This window comes from Dendrobium catenatum, unplaced genomic scaffold (assembly GCF_001605985.2).
Source record: "Dendrobium catenatum unplaced genomic scaffold, ASM160598v2 original_scaffold_254917, whole genome shotgun sequence".
NCBI lineage: Eukaryota > Viridiplantae > Streptophyta > Magnoliopsida > Asparagales > Orchidaceae > Dendrobium > Dendrobium catenatum.
The window spans coordinates 1,344,357-1,357,385 of NW_021573316.1; the positions used below are offsets into that span (position 1 = coordinate 1,344,357).

General features: G+C 32.8%; 1 protein-coding gene across 1 annotated transcript in view; it reads right to left on the reverse strand.

Annotated features, from left to right (window-relative positions):
* Window positions 1-4,975, reverse strand: part of LOC110103574 (queuosine salvage protein) — a 28,388-nt gene extending 23,413 nt beyond the window's left edge. Inside the window, exon 1 of the mRNA XM_020832349.2 lies at window positions 4,699-4,975. Coding sequence (XP_020688008.1) covers window positions 4,699-4,957 — 259 coding nt within the window. The 5' untranslated portion in view covers window positions 4,958-4,975. The remainder of the gene's footprint in view (window positions 1-4,698) is intronic.
* Window positions 4,976-13,029: the final 8,054 nt, after the last annotated feature.

Sequence of the window (13,029 nt, forward strand, 5' to 3'; positions counted from 1 at the left end):
TATCTCTTTATTTGGCTAACTTATACATATATCTTTCTCCCTCTTTAGTATCTAATTTATTATATAAATCACTAAAAGTTAATGCCTTTGCATCGCATATTGCTTTCTTAGCATCCTTACGAGCCACTTTATATATTTCCCAATTATCAGAATTTTTAAAATAAAGGTCCCAAGTGAAGGTAGGGCAGAAATCATGTAGGTCTCAAGTCCTGGATGAGAAAAGTGGAGGGTTGCGTTAGGTAGTCGACAGCCAGCGTAAAACTTGTCGAACAATAATGTCATGCCACAGGGAAACAACAGCCAGAAAAATCAAGTAGGTATTTGAAATTTGCATTGGTATCAAGCAGAAATCCAACAACCATCAAACCGTAATAAGCCAAGACACCAAACAGCCAAGGAATAAAGGGAAATGGGCCATGCCCAATAAGGAAAAAATCAACCCATCAATAAATGACCATTTAGCCAAAAGGAAGCAAGCAAACAAATTCACGATGAGGAGAAAAAACCAAGGAGAGAAATAACCTAAGAGCACCAACCTAGAATGTTCTTTGGTTGTCTTCCATCATATGGAATATAAAAAAATCATAGTCCAAAATTACATAACATCCAAAACTTAAGAAATACAATACAAAATATAAAACGATAAATCAAGATTGCATCAAAGTCTCCCTCTAATTATGAGTAAATGTTATATCTCTAATATAAGCAATGTTCTCAAAGTTCCGGGTAGTGCTTAAGCCCAAGAGTTATATCCCTAAAATGCCCGTAACAAATTCAATTAGAAAACGCAACAATTAATTGCTAGATACATTGGAGGATTGAAAAACTCCATCCAAGAAAAATTAGAAGTGAACTCGTGCAGTGTCCTACTCATAAGATCAATTTTGCGTAAAAGCACCAATATAGCTAGTTCACAATTTTCAAGCTAGGAACACTTACAACAGTTCAATGAACAAATAAGTGAAACCATTAAAGGATCTCCTCGAGCCAATAAAACAAGTCAGCTGTAATCCCAACCATCCGTGATTGCTATTGGTCATATTAGAAAACCCAAATGAAGGTAGGGCTCAAACATGATAATATTTAGAATAAACCATGTCCTTAGTGTATCTATTGTTTTTAATCTGACCATCAATCTAATGAATGTCCGAGTAGGTTATGGACACAGAGCAAAATGATTACAGCTAGCCTAAATCATCCCTAATCATTCACAAACTTGAGAATTTCATGGCTAATGAAGGAAAATTCTTTTCTTGTAACCATGAGAAGGTGTTACTAGCTCCTCGCCAACAAGTAGCCTCTAAAGACATGCTATTTTTCAGACTACAAAACAGCATTCGACAACGACTACGACCGCTTGACGGACAATGTTGTAAGGAAAATACTACCTTATGGTTAAGACTCTCCAACTGAAAATTACAAAGCAACCACAACTTTATAAAATCAGTTGGATCCCTAACGGAAATGACGTGACAAGTGTAAGGTCTCATTTTCTATTGGCAATCATTTTTTATGCTAAGTCCAGTCTGGCACATTACACATGGATGTGTGTCATCTTCGCAATTTGATATAACCAGAGAGGGGAATGGTATGATTGCCAAGCTAATGCCTATGTATTTGATTGAAAAGAAAAAAAAAATGAGACTACTATTAACTCCTACCATAGCAAAGTGAGTTGGCACAAAGTCTTTTACTTGATTACTTCAAAGAGTCTCTCCGAACCTCATCTATTTGCTTATTTTCAATGAGACGTCCTTTTTTTTTCTTTTGTTCTTTTTGTAAAACAAAGGCCCGCATCAACTAAATTTCACATGTTCTAAAAGATCTGCTAGATTAATTTGCTAATGTTGCTCCCCAAGAAATACCCGAACTACCACCCCTTAGATCAATCTAATATCATACTGCTTTAATTTTGGAAGGAACTCTACTATCTTACAGCATTACAAAATGAGCCCATGGGAGCATAAAATTCTACAATATATCGTGGATGGAATTCTTAAGAAATAACTTATTCAACGTAGTTTAAAACCTTACACAATACTTGTATTGCTTGTTCCTAAAGAGGATGGAAACTCACGGATGTGTATTGCAGACATATGATTAGCAAAATTAAAGTCAAATACAGATTTCCAAGGCAACGGTTGGAGGACATGCAAGACCAATTTGGATTATCTGACTATTTTCTCTGAATTAGAAGTCTACGGTGAGTACCATCAAATTTAAACTTGAATGGGCGATGAATAGAAGACATTGATTTAAACTCACTAAGAGTGGAAGGTGATGCCTCTCTAACCCGTGCAACGCACAAACTATTTATATGTATTTTATGAATGAGATACTCAAACCTTTCCTTCAAAAATTGTGTAGATTTTTTTGACTATATCCTGATTTTCAATTTCTCATTTACTAAGCACTTACATCATCTCAAATTGCTTCTTGTAACAATTAGCAGCTCAAACTGGGTATGACCAAACATCGGCATTGTTACAAGCTCACTTTTTTGGCCCAATATGCAAAGAGATATCTATGGATATGTTGAGAAATGCACTTTTGCCAAACATACAAAGAAGTAACATTGAACTACACTCCATTACAAATTTCAATTTTCATTTGGGAAGTTATCGCCTTGAATTTGTTTTGGGCCTTTCATAAACAAAGCGTGGCACGAACTCTGTCCTAATAGTTGTTGATATATTCTCAAGGATGGTGCACATTATAGCTTGTAAGAAATTTTTTGATGATCTTAATGATGTTCAAGTTTTTTAAAATCATGTAAATTTTGTATTTAATTTGTATGTGTAAATCATATCTAAATATATAATATAAATTATTTATTATTTATATTAAATTTATAAACTTATATGTAAACTAATTTTATATTAAATATGAATTAAATTTAAAGATGGAATATGTTTAAATTTAAAATTATAGAATATATTATTTATTTATGATATTATTTATTTTTTTAGCCACGAATTTATATTATTTTATAAGTATTATATCATTATTATATTATTTAGATGATATTTAAATAATTGTGATATTTATTACTTCAAAAACTTCAACCATGGTCGAGCCATTAAACCTTGATCCTCTCCTTATTCTGGTTCTATATCTAATTTGATTTTCAACTAAAAGTGAATTACGCTAATCGGCTAATGTTTTAAGATATTAAATCAATAAAACTCATGAACTATAAACAAGTGATAGAAAGATCAACATGTTCAATACTTATGTGTTTATTTGAATGATTCTCTGATTTAATGAAAAATCTTTAATATCACTCAAAATTTCAATTTCTTAAAAACTAAACCAAATAAATGGAACTACACTTCTGTTTGATTTGGTTCGGTTGTCATCTTAGTTGGGTCGATTCAGGTTTTTTAGATTTCAGATCTAAAACAAATTGGTTTGATGAATACGTCAACCAATTCATTTAAAAAAAATGGATTGCACACCCATATCTATTGAGAAGTATTGATGATATTGTTTAAACAGAAAATTTGCACCTCCACTACAAAAAATACATGGCTCAACCACTACTTAAGGATGTGAAAACAAGCTAACTGCAAATCCTAGTCACTGCAAAGAGAAAATTAATCTTTATCGACGATCTAAAATTTTTCATGTTGGTGAATCGCTTATGATCCATCTTCGCAAAGAACTCTTCCCTACTAGCATGTATTCTAAATAAAAAACACATAAGTTTTCACTATTTCCATCGCCAACTGCATCAATGATGAAGCCAATGTCTCTCGACCATCATTTCTTAACTCTCTTGTACCTTCAATATATATCTACAAATATCACCCACCTAATGAAAGTACCACATTGCACATCGAACTCGTGTCGAGCTCTTCTGGAGAAAAAGAAAACTAATGTAGATCAACAAACTTCCACCTTTCGTTACTTTTCCATTTATTATTCTTTGAAACTAGTCTCCATTTTGTGGTTTCTCTAGTATTGCTTATGTTAGCAGAACCCGTTACTATTAGCGGTAACTAGTCATGCTTGGGTGCTTTGTCTCTTAGCAAATGTGGAGTCATGGATATAAATATACTAACCCAATAGTAATGGAGGCCAATTTGTGATATTGTTTCCTGGAAAATCATTACAAGAAAGGAATATATTTCCATTTCTGCCACTTCTTCTTCCCCTTGTTGTTTTATAAACTAGTATGTTTGCCAAAAATATAAACTAAATAAAGAGATAATTGGAAAGGTAAATTTATAAAAAGATCTAGAAAAAAAAATATGGCTAACATCTCAGGAGATCAGATGAACATAGAATAAATTCATGCAAATTCACCCAGTAAATTAGAATTTGTTCGGATTAAAAGAAAGTATAGGAAATGAAAGGAACCCAATCATCTATGGGTTTATTATGAATCAGCAATCATGAATTTTTAAGCTTTTCAACCAACTTGTTCTTTTTTTTTTCATTTCCTTTCAGTCAATCTACCGAAGATTGGTCAATCTACAGAAGATATCTCATCCAAGACCATTCCAAGAGAGTAGCACGGCATGCACAATTCGGACAAAGGAACTTAACTCTGTCATCCACACAAATAAATCGGGGGAAGAAAAAACCATAGAAAGCTTATATGAACTCCACATAAAATGAAACTCCACCACAAACAGCGTCCTCTAAACCCTAGCCCTAGTTTAAAAAAGAAGAACAAAGGAAGAAACGCAGTACCTACGGAGTCCACCTTCACGTGGGAAGATCGACTGACGACCCAGGCCGAGGTCCCTGCAACGTTCTCCATTCTCATCCAAGGAATTTTCTCTCTATTGATTTTATAACCTTCTTCTTCCTCCTGACCTCTTATCTGTCTATCTTGCGGCGGCTCTTCCTTCCACAAGTGCCCACGAGGAGATTTGCGCGCCCCCAAGCGGGAAGCCAAGCAAATCTGTCGCGGAAGGCGGGTGGTGTAAAATGACCAAAGGACACCCATTGCTTGTCTTTAATTTCCAAGTGGTGTGCCCCCGGCTCCCCGCTTCTGAATTCTATTGGTGATTTATGAAAAGAAAAAGGATATGTTTTAAAAAATTAGCTCTCATATAATTAAATTAAAAATGAAATAAAAAAATTTGATAGGTAAATAAGTTAAAAAAATTTTGGCATTTTCTAAAAATATTCAAAGAATTTGATATTTTCATAGAGAAAATCAAATAATGTAAGGGTTGTTTGATTGGCTAAAAAAATACAATACAAAAGAAATGTAGTATAAAAATAAATTATAGTTATTTGAATGAATGTAAAATAAATTTAGATGAATGCTTTTTTTAATTAGTTTGAAGTAAAATTAATATAGTGTAAAGTCTAAATATGGTAGAAATGGCAGATTGCTGACGGCAGGCGGCGGTGACGATTGGTGGTGGTGCTGATGGTTGGCGACGGTTAAGAGCTTGCTTCGGGTGTAAACCATTCTCTCTCAAAATGATTCTAGTTTGGTAAACATCAAAAATGAATTTGAATGGTTTACACTACATTTTCTCTACTTTGCATTTCTTTTTTGTCCAAACAAAGCTCCAAATTATTCAAAACCCCCTGCATTCGAAATACTTTACACGCATTTGGAATCCAACTAAACAGCCGCTAGTGTATTTTAAGATAATAGTTATTTCACTCTTTCATAGATATTTTAATAAAAATAATAATAAAAGAAATTTTAATAAAAAAATTAACTAAAATAATTATTATATATTTTGATTAATTATTATATATAATACTTATTTTAGTTAATTTTAATTTTTATTTAAAATTGTTTTCATTATTTTATATTAAATATATTTATGAAAATGTGAAATTTAGAATACAACAAATATTTTAGTATTTCTAAGAAAACACAAAATTGTTAATCATTTTCTTAGAGAATGACAAATGGTTTTACATTCTCATATGATTGATATGACATGATTTACATAAGATAAATATTGTGAATGATACAAGTATTTGATAAGATGCATAAAATTGATGCAAAAATGTTTTAAATATATAAATCACCTGATTTATATGATATTCATGCATATCATAGACACTGTATGGTATGCATATGATAATGACAGGTGTACCGATGTAATAAGATGTTATATTAACTATTTTATAACCGTTGAATATATGATTGACATAACTTACTGATCACGGTTCACTTAGTTACTGATCATTACTCTTAAGATATACAGTTGCACTGATGTTTATTTATCATATGACTTGTTACTATTTCATTCATTGTTACATGCTTTTATAGTTATATATTCATATTGATAGTAATTGAATGATTACATGCATACTATTCATATCACCTTGCATTGATTTCAGTTATAGGTTCTGCTAATATACTGAGCTGTTAACTTACTCCGTAGTTTTACATATTTTTAGGAAGGGGTCAGAATGCGGTGGAGTGAAGCAAGATCTAATATTCATGTTTTATTTTATTTTTGTGTTTTCTTTAGTTTTATTCTTTTGTAGTTATGAGCTTAAAAAGTTAAAATGATTGTAAAGATTGATCTTATGGCTTATGTATATGAATTTTAAGGGATGATTCTAGTTTTATATCTTGATGAATATGATTTTTAGTTGCTTCCATTGAATAATTTAAGTTGATGAATTTATAGAAGTTCTTCTTAATTAATTAAGAAACTTAAATAGGCAATTCTTCTTAAATTTGATATTGGACCATTACACATGATACCTTGTATATAAGGGTGGTTCGATAGACTTTCTTTTAAATAAGATTTATGGTATAATCCAAAGTGATATGAAAAATGAGGTATAAGAAGATTAACTTAGATGATATAATACATTGACGGGCTGGAAGTGACGATTTCTTACATGAAAGTTACCTGACTTGTGATATGTGATATGAGATTGATTCCTTAAAATTGGGTTGATATCATTGAGATTGATTCTTTTAGGGCTGGCCTAATGATTATTTAAAAGAAAAATATCACAGGTAGTTGAATGTTCTATATTGCTTATATATGTATATGACATACATGAAATTTTTTATAAATGTCTAAATGATATAATATAATATAATATGCACATGATACAGGACATGACTGATATAAAGCATATTACAAGATACACGAGATTGATATAAGGACACACTATGTATATGAAATATATGATACATATGTTGCATTGCATGTAATATAAATACATGATATGCATGGATTAATACTTGATATTGTACAACATGCATAATATAGATGTTGATATATTGATATACATGAAATGACATGAAGACTAAACTAATGTAGAATTGATGTACATGCATAGATTCATAATAGTATGCTATGTTATAATTAACATAAGTATATGAATGATAAAATTTATTGAACTTTTATATGACTATTGACCACTTATCACTAAATATGTATTATATTACTCCTATTTGTATTGCCCCTGCGAAATAACATTGTTTATATTGATTGTCACGTATTCATACGGTTGCATGATTATGCTACTTGAATTAAATGATTACATGCATATTGTTTTTATTGCTTGCATTAATTATAATTATAGGTTTCAATAACATACTGAGTTGTTATCTCGCTCCATGGTTGTTACATAATTTTTAGGTAGGGGTCAGGACCCAGTTGAGTGATGCTAAAAAGGATTTCCATTTTTTTTATTGGTATTTTTATTTTATTCTTTTATATCCAGGAATAAAAATGATAGATTTATGTTAGAAATGAATTTGTGGCTATTATACATTAATTTTGAGGAATGAATATAAAAATATTTTGATGTATATGATATAGAAAAAAAAATTTGTGGGGGCGAAGATTCATTTTGACAAACTTTTCCTCAACTTTTCTCATCTGGACTTGGACCAACATATGCAATTTTAAGAAAAAAAGAAAGAACAAATTCTAGCCAAAATTAATTTGTCAAAATTTACAAATCATTTGTACATAAGATAAATACCAATTATGGTATATTAAAATTTTTTAAAAAAAGTTATTATTCAGGTTTTTTTTTTTATATTTTTCATTTCCTTTCAACTTCTATAATATTCATTTATTTATAAAATGCATGATACTAATATATAACTAGACTGATTTGATTTTGAAGTTAACATAGATAAAGTGAAAGAAGATCACAATTATCATCTACTAGGATTTACTAGACTTATTTATATTTTTTTATAGATTGGTATGTGATGCCGTGGATATTGCTTGGTTAACGGTCATGTTGTTGATTGGATTGCTCCCGCTGGCACCCCCTTGAATTTGCTCATGCTTACATATGACATGTGCATTGAAAGGGGTGCATCAACTTTATAAATGATGGCATGTGTCAATATTATTAAGTCAATAAGAGATAATTGTCAAATAACGGTGGTCAGGATACCATAGTTAAGCATTGGTGGTCGAGATACTATAGTCAAGTGGTAGTGGTCAGAAGAGCTTAGTTAGGTGAAAGTGTTTGAAAGATAGTGATAGGGGAACAAGAATTGTTGGTCATCGACAAAGCTCTATTTTAACTCCAAGTCTAGGTTTAAACTTCCAACCTCATTAGAACCCCATTTTATGTGGAAAATAAGGAATCTATTATAGAGGACTAATACTATTATGCACAAGTGACACATATTCATCCTTGCAAGTAGGGGTGTCAATATTTGACACGATCCGAAAACTCGACTCGAACCTGACACGAAAATCTCGGGTTCGGGTCAACCTGAACCTGAATCGGGTCAGGTTCGGGTTAGAGTTTTTGACCCGTTTCAAAAATCGGGCGGGTTCGAGTTGACCTGGAAACCCAAAAAATGATCCGAATTGACCTGCTGACCGAGCTTCCCCTGCGTGACCGAGATGCATGCCGTTGAGCTCCGCTTACCCGCCTGCAACCCCCTCTGCTTGAGTCGCGTGACCGAGCTGCCCCGCCCCCCGCTGCGCTACCCAGCTGACCCGTTGCCCGCTTGCATGACCACGTTGCTTCGCCCGCCGCCTTCGTGTCGCTTCGCCAGTTCCACGTCGTTTCGCCCATCCCGCGAGACCGCATCGCTTCGCCCGTCCCACATGACCACTGTCGCGTCCCGCTGACGCGAAGCTGCTCATGGCCTTTCACGTGTCCCCGGGTCTAGTCGTGTTGACCCGAACCCGAAGCGGGTCGGGTTTGGATCTGGAGAATCGACCCATTTTTATAAAAACGGGTCGGGTTCGGGTTGACCTGAATTGTGCGGGTCATTCCGGGTTCGACCCGAACCCGACCCGTGACCCGAAATTGACACTCCTACTTGCAAGCTCCAGTGTTCTTCTACCAATAGGATTAAACTATCTTGCATATGTGGAATTATGAGTGACACCAATGATTTTCAATCTTTGTAGTATGGCTTTGATTTTACTCTTCAAGCGGGATTGATACACTCCATTTTGAACATATTGAATAGAAGGTGACAAAAATTTTACACCATTTTGAAGTTCTGATTTTGTCCTCCAAAGAAGTTTATTATCCTTAAAATTTATTAGAGTCCATACTAGAGTTGATGGCTATTATGACAAAGGAAAACCCCTAAAAATTTACAAAAAATATTATTAGTTATGCCACTGTTTTATTTTTTAGTATTTTCTTAAATGTTTTTGCACTTTTTATCAGAATTTTTATTTGATTTGTTTGGTGATCATTTACATTTATATTTATTTCCCAAAAGTTATCATGAAATTCTATCATTTTAATTTTTTTGAGAGATTTTGGTTTTTGGATGTCAAAATGTTGAAACTATATTTTTTCTATCTCTAGCAAATTTCAATGTTTATGTTAGCAATAAAAATATTCTAATTTTTGTTTATGGATGTAGATAACACCTTGTACTACCTTCATTAATATTTTCATGTAAATATATTATTTGTTGATATGGTGGTAAATTCATGAAATATATCATTTCTTTGTTTGCATGCTTTAAGAATTTAATATGTTATAGATGCACCCATTAATTGATAATGTTTTTTTTTTTTTTTAAATTTTCTCTCAGTGAATCTTAGTTGGCGATTTATGCACTACATCATCATTGTAGAAAATTTTGTTGAAGTCTAACAAATGAAATTTTCACCATAGATTATGTCTTTCCATTTTTTAATATTCTTATAATTTTTTTCTATTCATCTTCCAACATTTACTCCAATATTATATACATGTGCATATATATTTCAAGTATTGCCAGAGATAGAGCTTGATTTTCAACTTCATATAAACATTAGGTGTCAAAATTGATGATTTCAAACATTAACATTATCTTTAATGTCATTGACATCATTTGAGATGTGTTGCAACCCAGACAGAAGTTACATGTTTGCAACAAACTTCCAGGGTGAAAAATCTCTCATTGAAAACTAAGGCTGGAGCTCGAAGGCTTCAAGAAATGTCCAGTAATGATGACGGAGTATGTGTTGACACCATATAGATCTAAGAATTTTGTATGTGACTTTAAAATAAGATATATTTTTTGATTGGCTTTTGAATATGCATTTCTTCACATATTAACATGCAAGATTAACTATTGTTCTTGTTGAAGTTATTGGAAGAATAATTGATTAATTCTTAATATTGATGTGATATAGATCAAGCTTTTTAAGAATTTATTCCCATGGGAGATCAAGGCATCATTTGCGACGGCTTTTTTCGTGCTTCTTAAAGCGAATTTTAGTACAAAATTTTATTTTTTTTACTAAAAAGTCATTTTAAGAAGTAGGAAGAAAGTCGTCTCAAATGAAGTCTAAGCCTTGAGAGTTGAGATGTCTTTGATATGCATTTGAAATCTTTAGGCTTGCTAGAAATCTAACATATTGTAGTTGAATATTTGAGTTAACATAGTGTTCTATATGTCATTGTTGATAAAGGGTGTTGGTAAACACAATGTGCTCTTTGAGTTTTTAAAATCAGTTTGTATCATTGAGATCTTTGGATGAATAAAGTTTGTTCAGCTTCTTTAGCTTGTTCCTTCTAAGATTTTTTGTATGAATGAAAAATACATATCTTACACGACTCTCCTTGGCCTATTGGTTGAGAGCTTAGGCTTCCAACTAAGAGGTTCAGGGTTCGAGTCTATGTGTATGCGTTGTGTGTGTGTTTGCCTTTAATGGCCTAAATGTCAAAAAAAAAAAAAAACATATATTTTAAGGCTTAAGCATTATGACATATTTGAATAAATAGAAGTACTTGTGTTAAAATCAACATATATTCTTGGGACCTAGACCCATTAAATTTATTTCTTGAAGTACGTCGTAAGTTATAAATGATGCCATTCCATGTAATTGAGCAAGGTGTCAACACAATGTAGTAATAGACATGAGTTGTAGAGGATGGATTTTACGATGGAAGTTAGAAAAACCTCGAGGCAGTGGCCTTATCTTAAAAAATCCATTTTTTGTATATTCGATCATCCTTCTTTGAGGAGAGGAGAACATATGATATAAGTTCAATTTAATATTTACATTAACGCCAAGAATCAAAGTTGGTGTTTTAAGCATCTATTGAATGCCATGAAGTTTTTAATATGCTTCAAGCGTTTGATTATGTGCTCGCTTAGATCGTGATTGAATCACTTTTAGTCTCATCTGATTTTTGTCATAGGAATATTTAGTTCGACTCTGATTTTACACTATGAAGTACGAAGTGCTAGATTTATATTTATTTAGACTTGTACGTAGGGTTGTAAATATCATATATGTGATTGTGAGTATCATTGAGATTATCTCATCAAAGTTCACTCTAAACCTATAGTTGAAATATATTTTGGAGTTAATTTTTTTTGCTCAAATACTAAGTAATGCAATATTTTAAAGTTATATCACCATTAGAGTTTGAGTAGGTGAACTTTATGTTGATGTATCAGGATCTTACCAATTTACATTTTATTTTGCACATAGCTTATATTTATATATTGTTTGTGAGCTTTGAATACCAATCAAAAGGTCATGAATTCAAAGATTGTGTATACAATGCATGTGTGAATTTGATTTAATTGACCTAAATGTCCCTAAAAAAATAAGTAAATGATATATCATAATTTTTTTCTTGATCTGGCACAAATCTCAAGACAAAATTGAGTTGGAAACTTCCGAAATTAAATTCGGGACCATATGAACATTGGTTTCAACAAACTTATAGTCGAACTGAAAGTCTAAAATAGACGAATCCAACGACATCAAATTCGACCCAATCCGAGCCCGAATGGGACTAAATCAAAGACCTGAAGCACATTTGAAAAGTTCTAACTATATATTGGGTGACCAAACGGTTTCCAAACATGACATGTTTATAGTCAAATCGAGTGTATTAACGAGATGAATCATACAAGCTTAAAATTAACAAATTCTAATATCATTAAGATATTCAAATGCCCAGTAAACAATCCACAATCAAGGGGATCAATATCGATCGTCCATTCAAACCACTCATAATGTACCCTTGATCTCCCTCCTATTTACTGTTCGTGCTAATATAAAAAAACTATAAATAGACCCCCTCATTCATAATGAAAAGGGGACCATAGTAGGATACAAGACATAGAGAGAAATTAGAATTCTCTTGCCACTATACTCCTCGACCACCGTCGGACCACCGACCGTTGCTCAACTGATTCCGGACTTCTGCTTGGCCATCGACTAACGCTAGACTTTTGCCAGGCTATCAACTAACACCGAACTTCTGTCCGGCCACCAACTAATGGCGAACTTCCACTTAACCACCGACAACTGTCTTTTCGACCTCCATCACACATTGACTATGGTCTTTCCAACCCCAGTTGCTCGTCGACTATGATTCTTCCGACCTCCATCACCAAACAACAGTCTTTATGACCAATGTCGTCCGCTGACTACGATCCTTCCAAATTTTATTGCCAAACTATGACCTTTCCGACCACTATTGCCCCCCCTGACTGCGGACCTTCAAACATCTGTTGTCAACGGTCTTTCTAACGACTATGATCCTTCCAACCTCCATTATAAAACTACGGTCTTTCAAACTCCGTCGACATACAACGATCATTCCGACCTCTGTCATCCGCTGACTAAG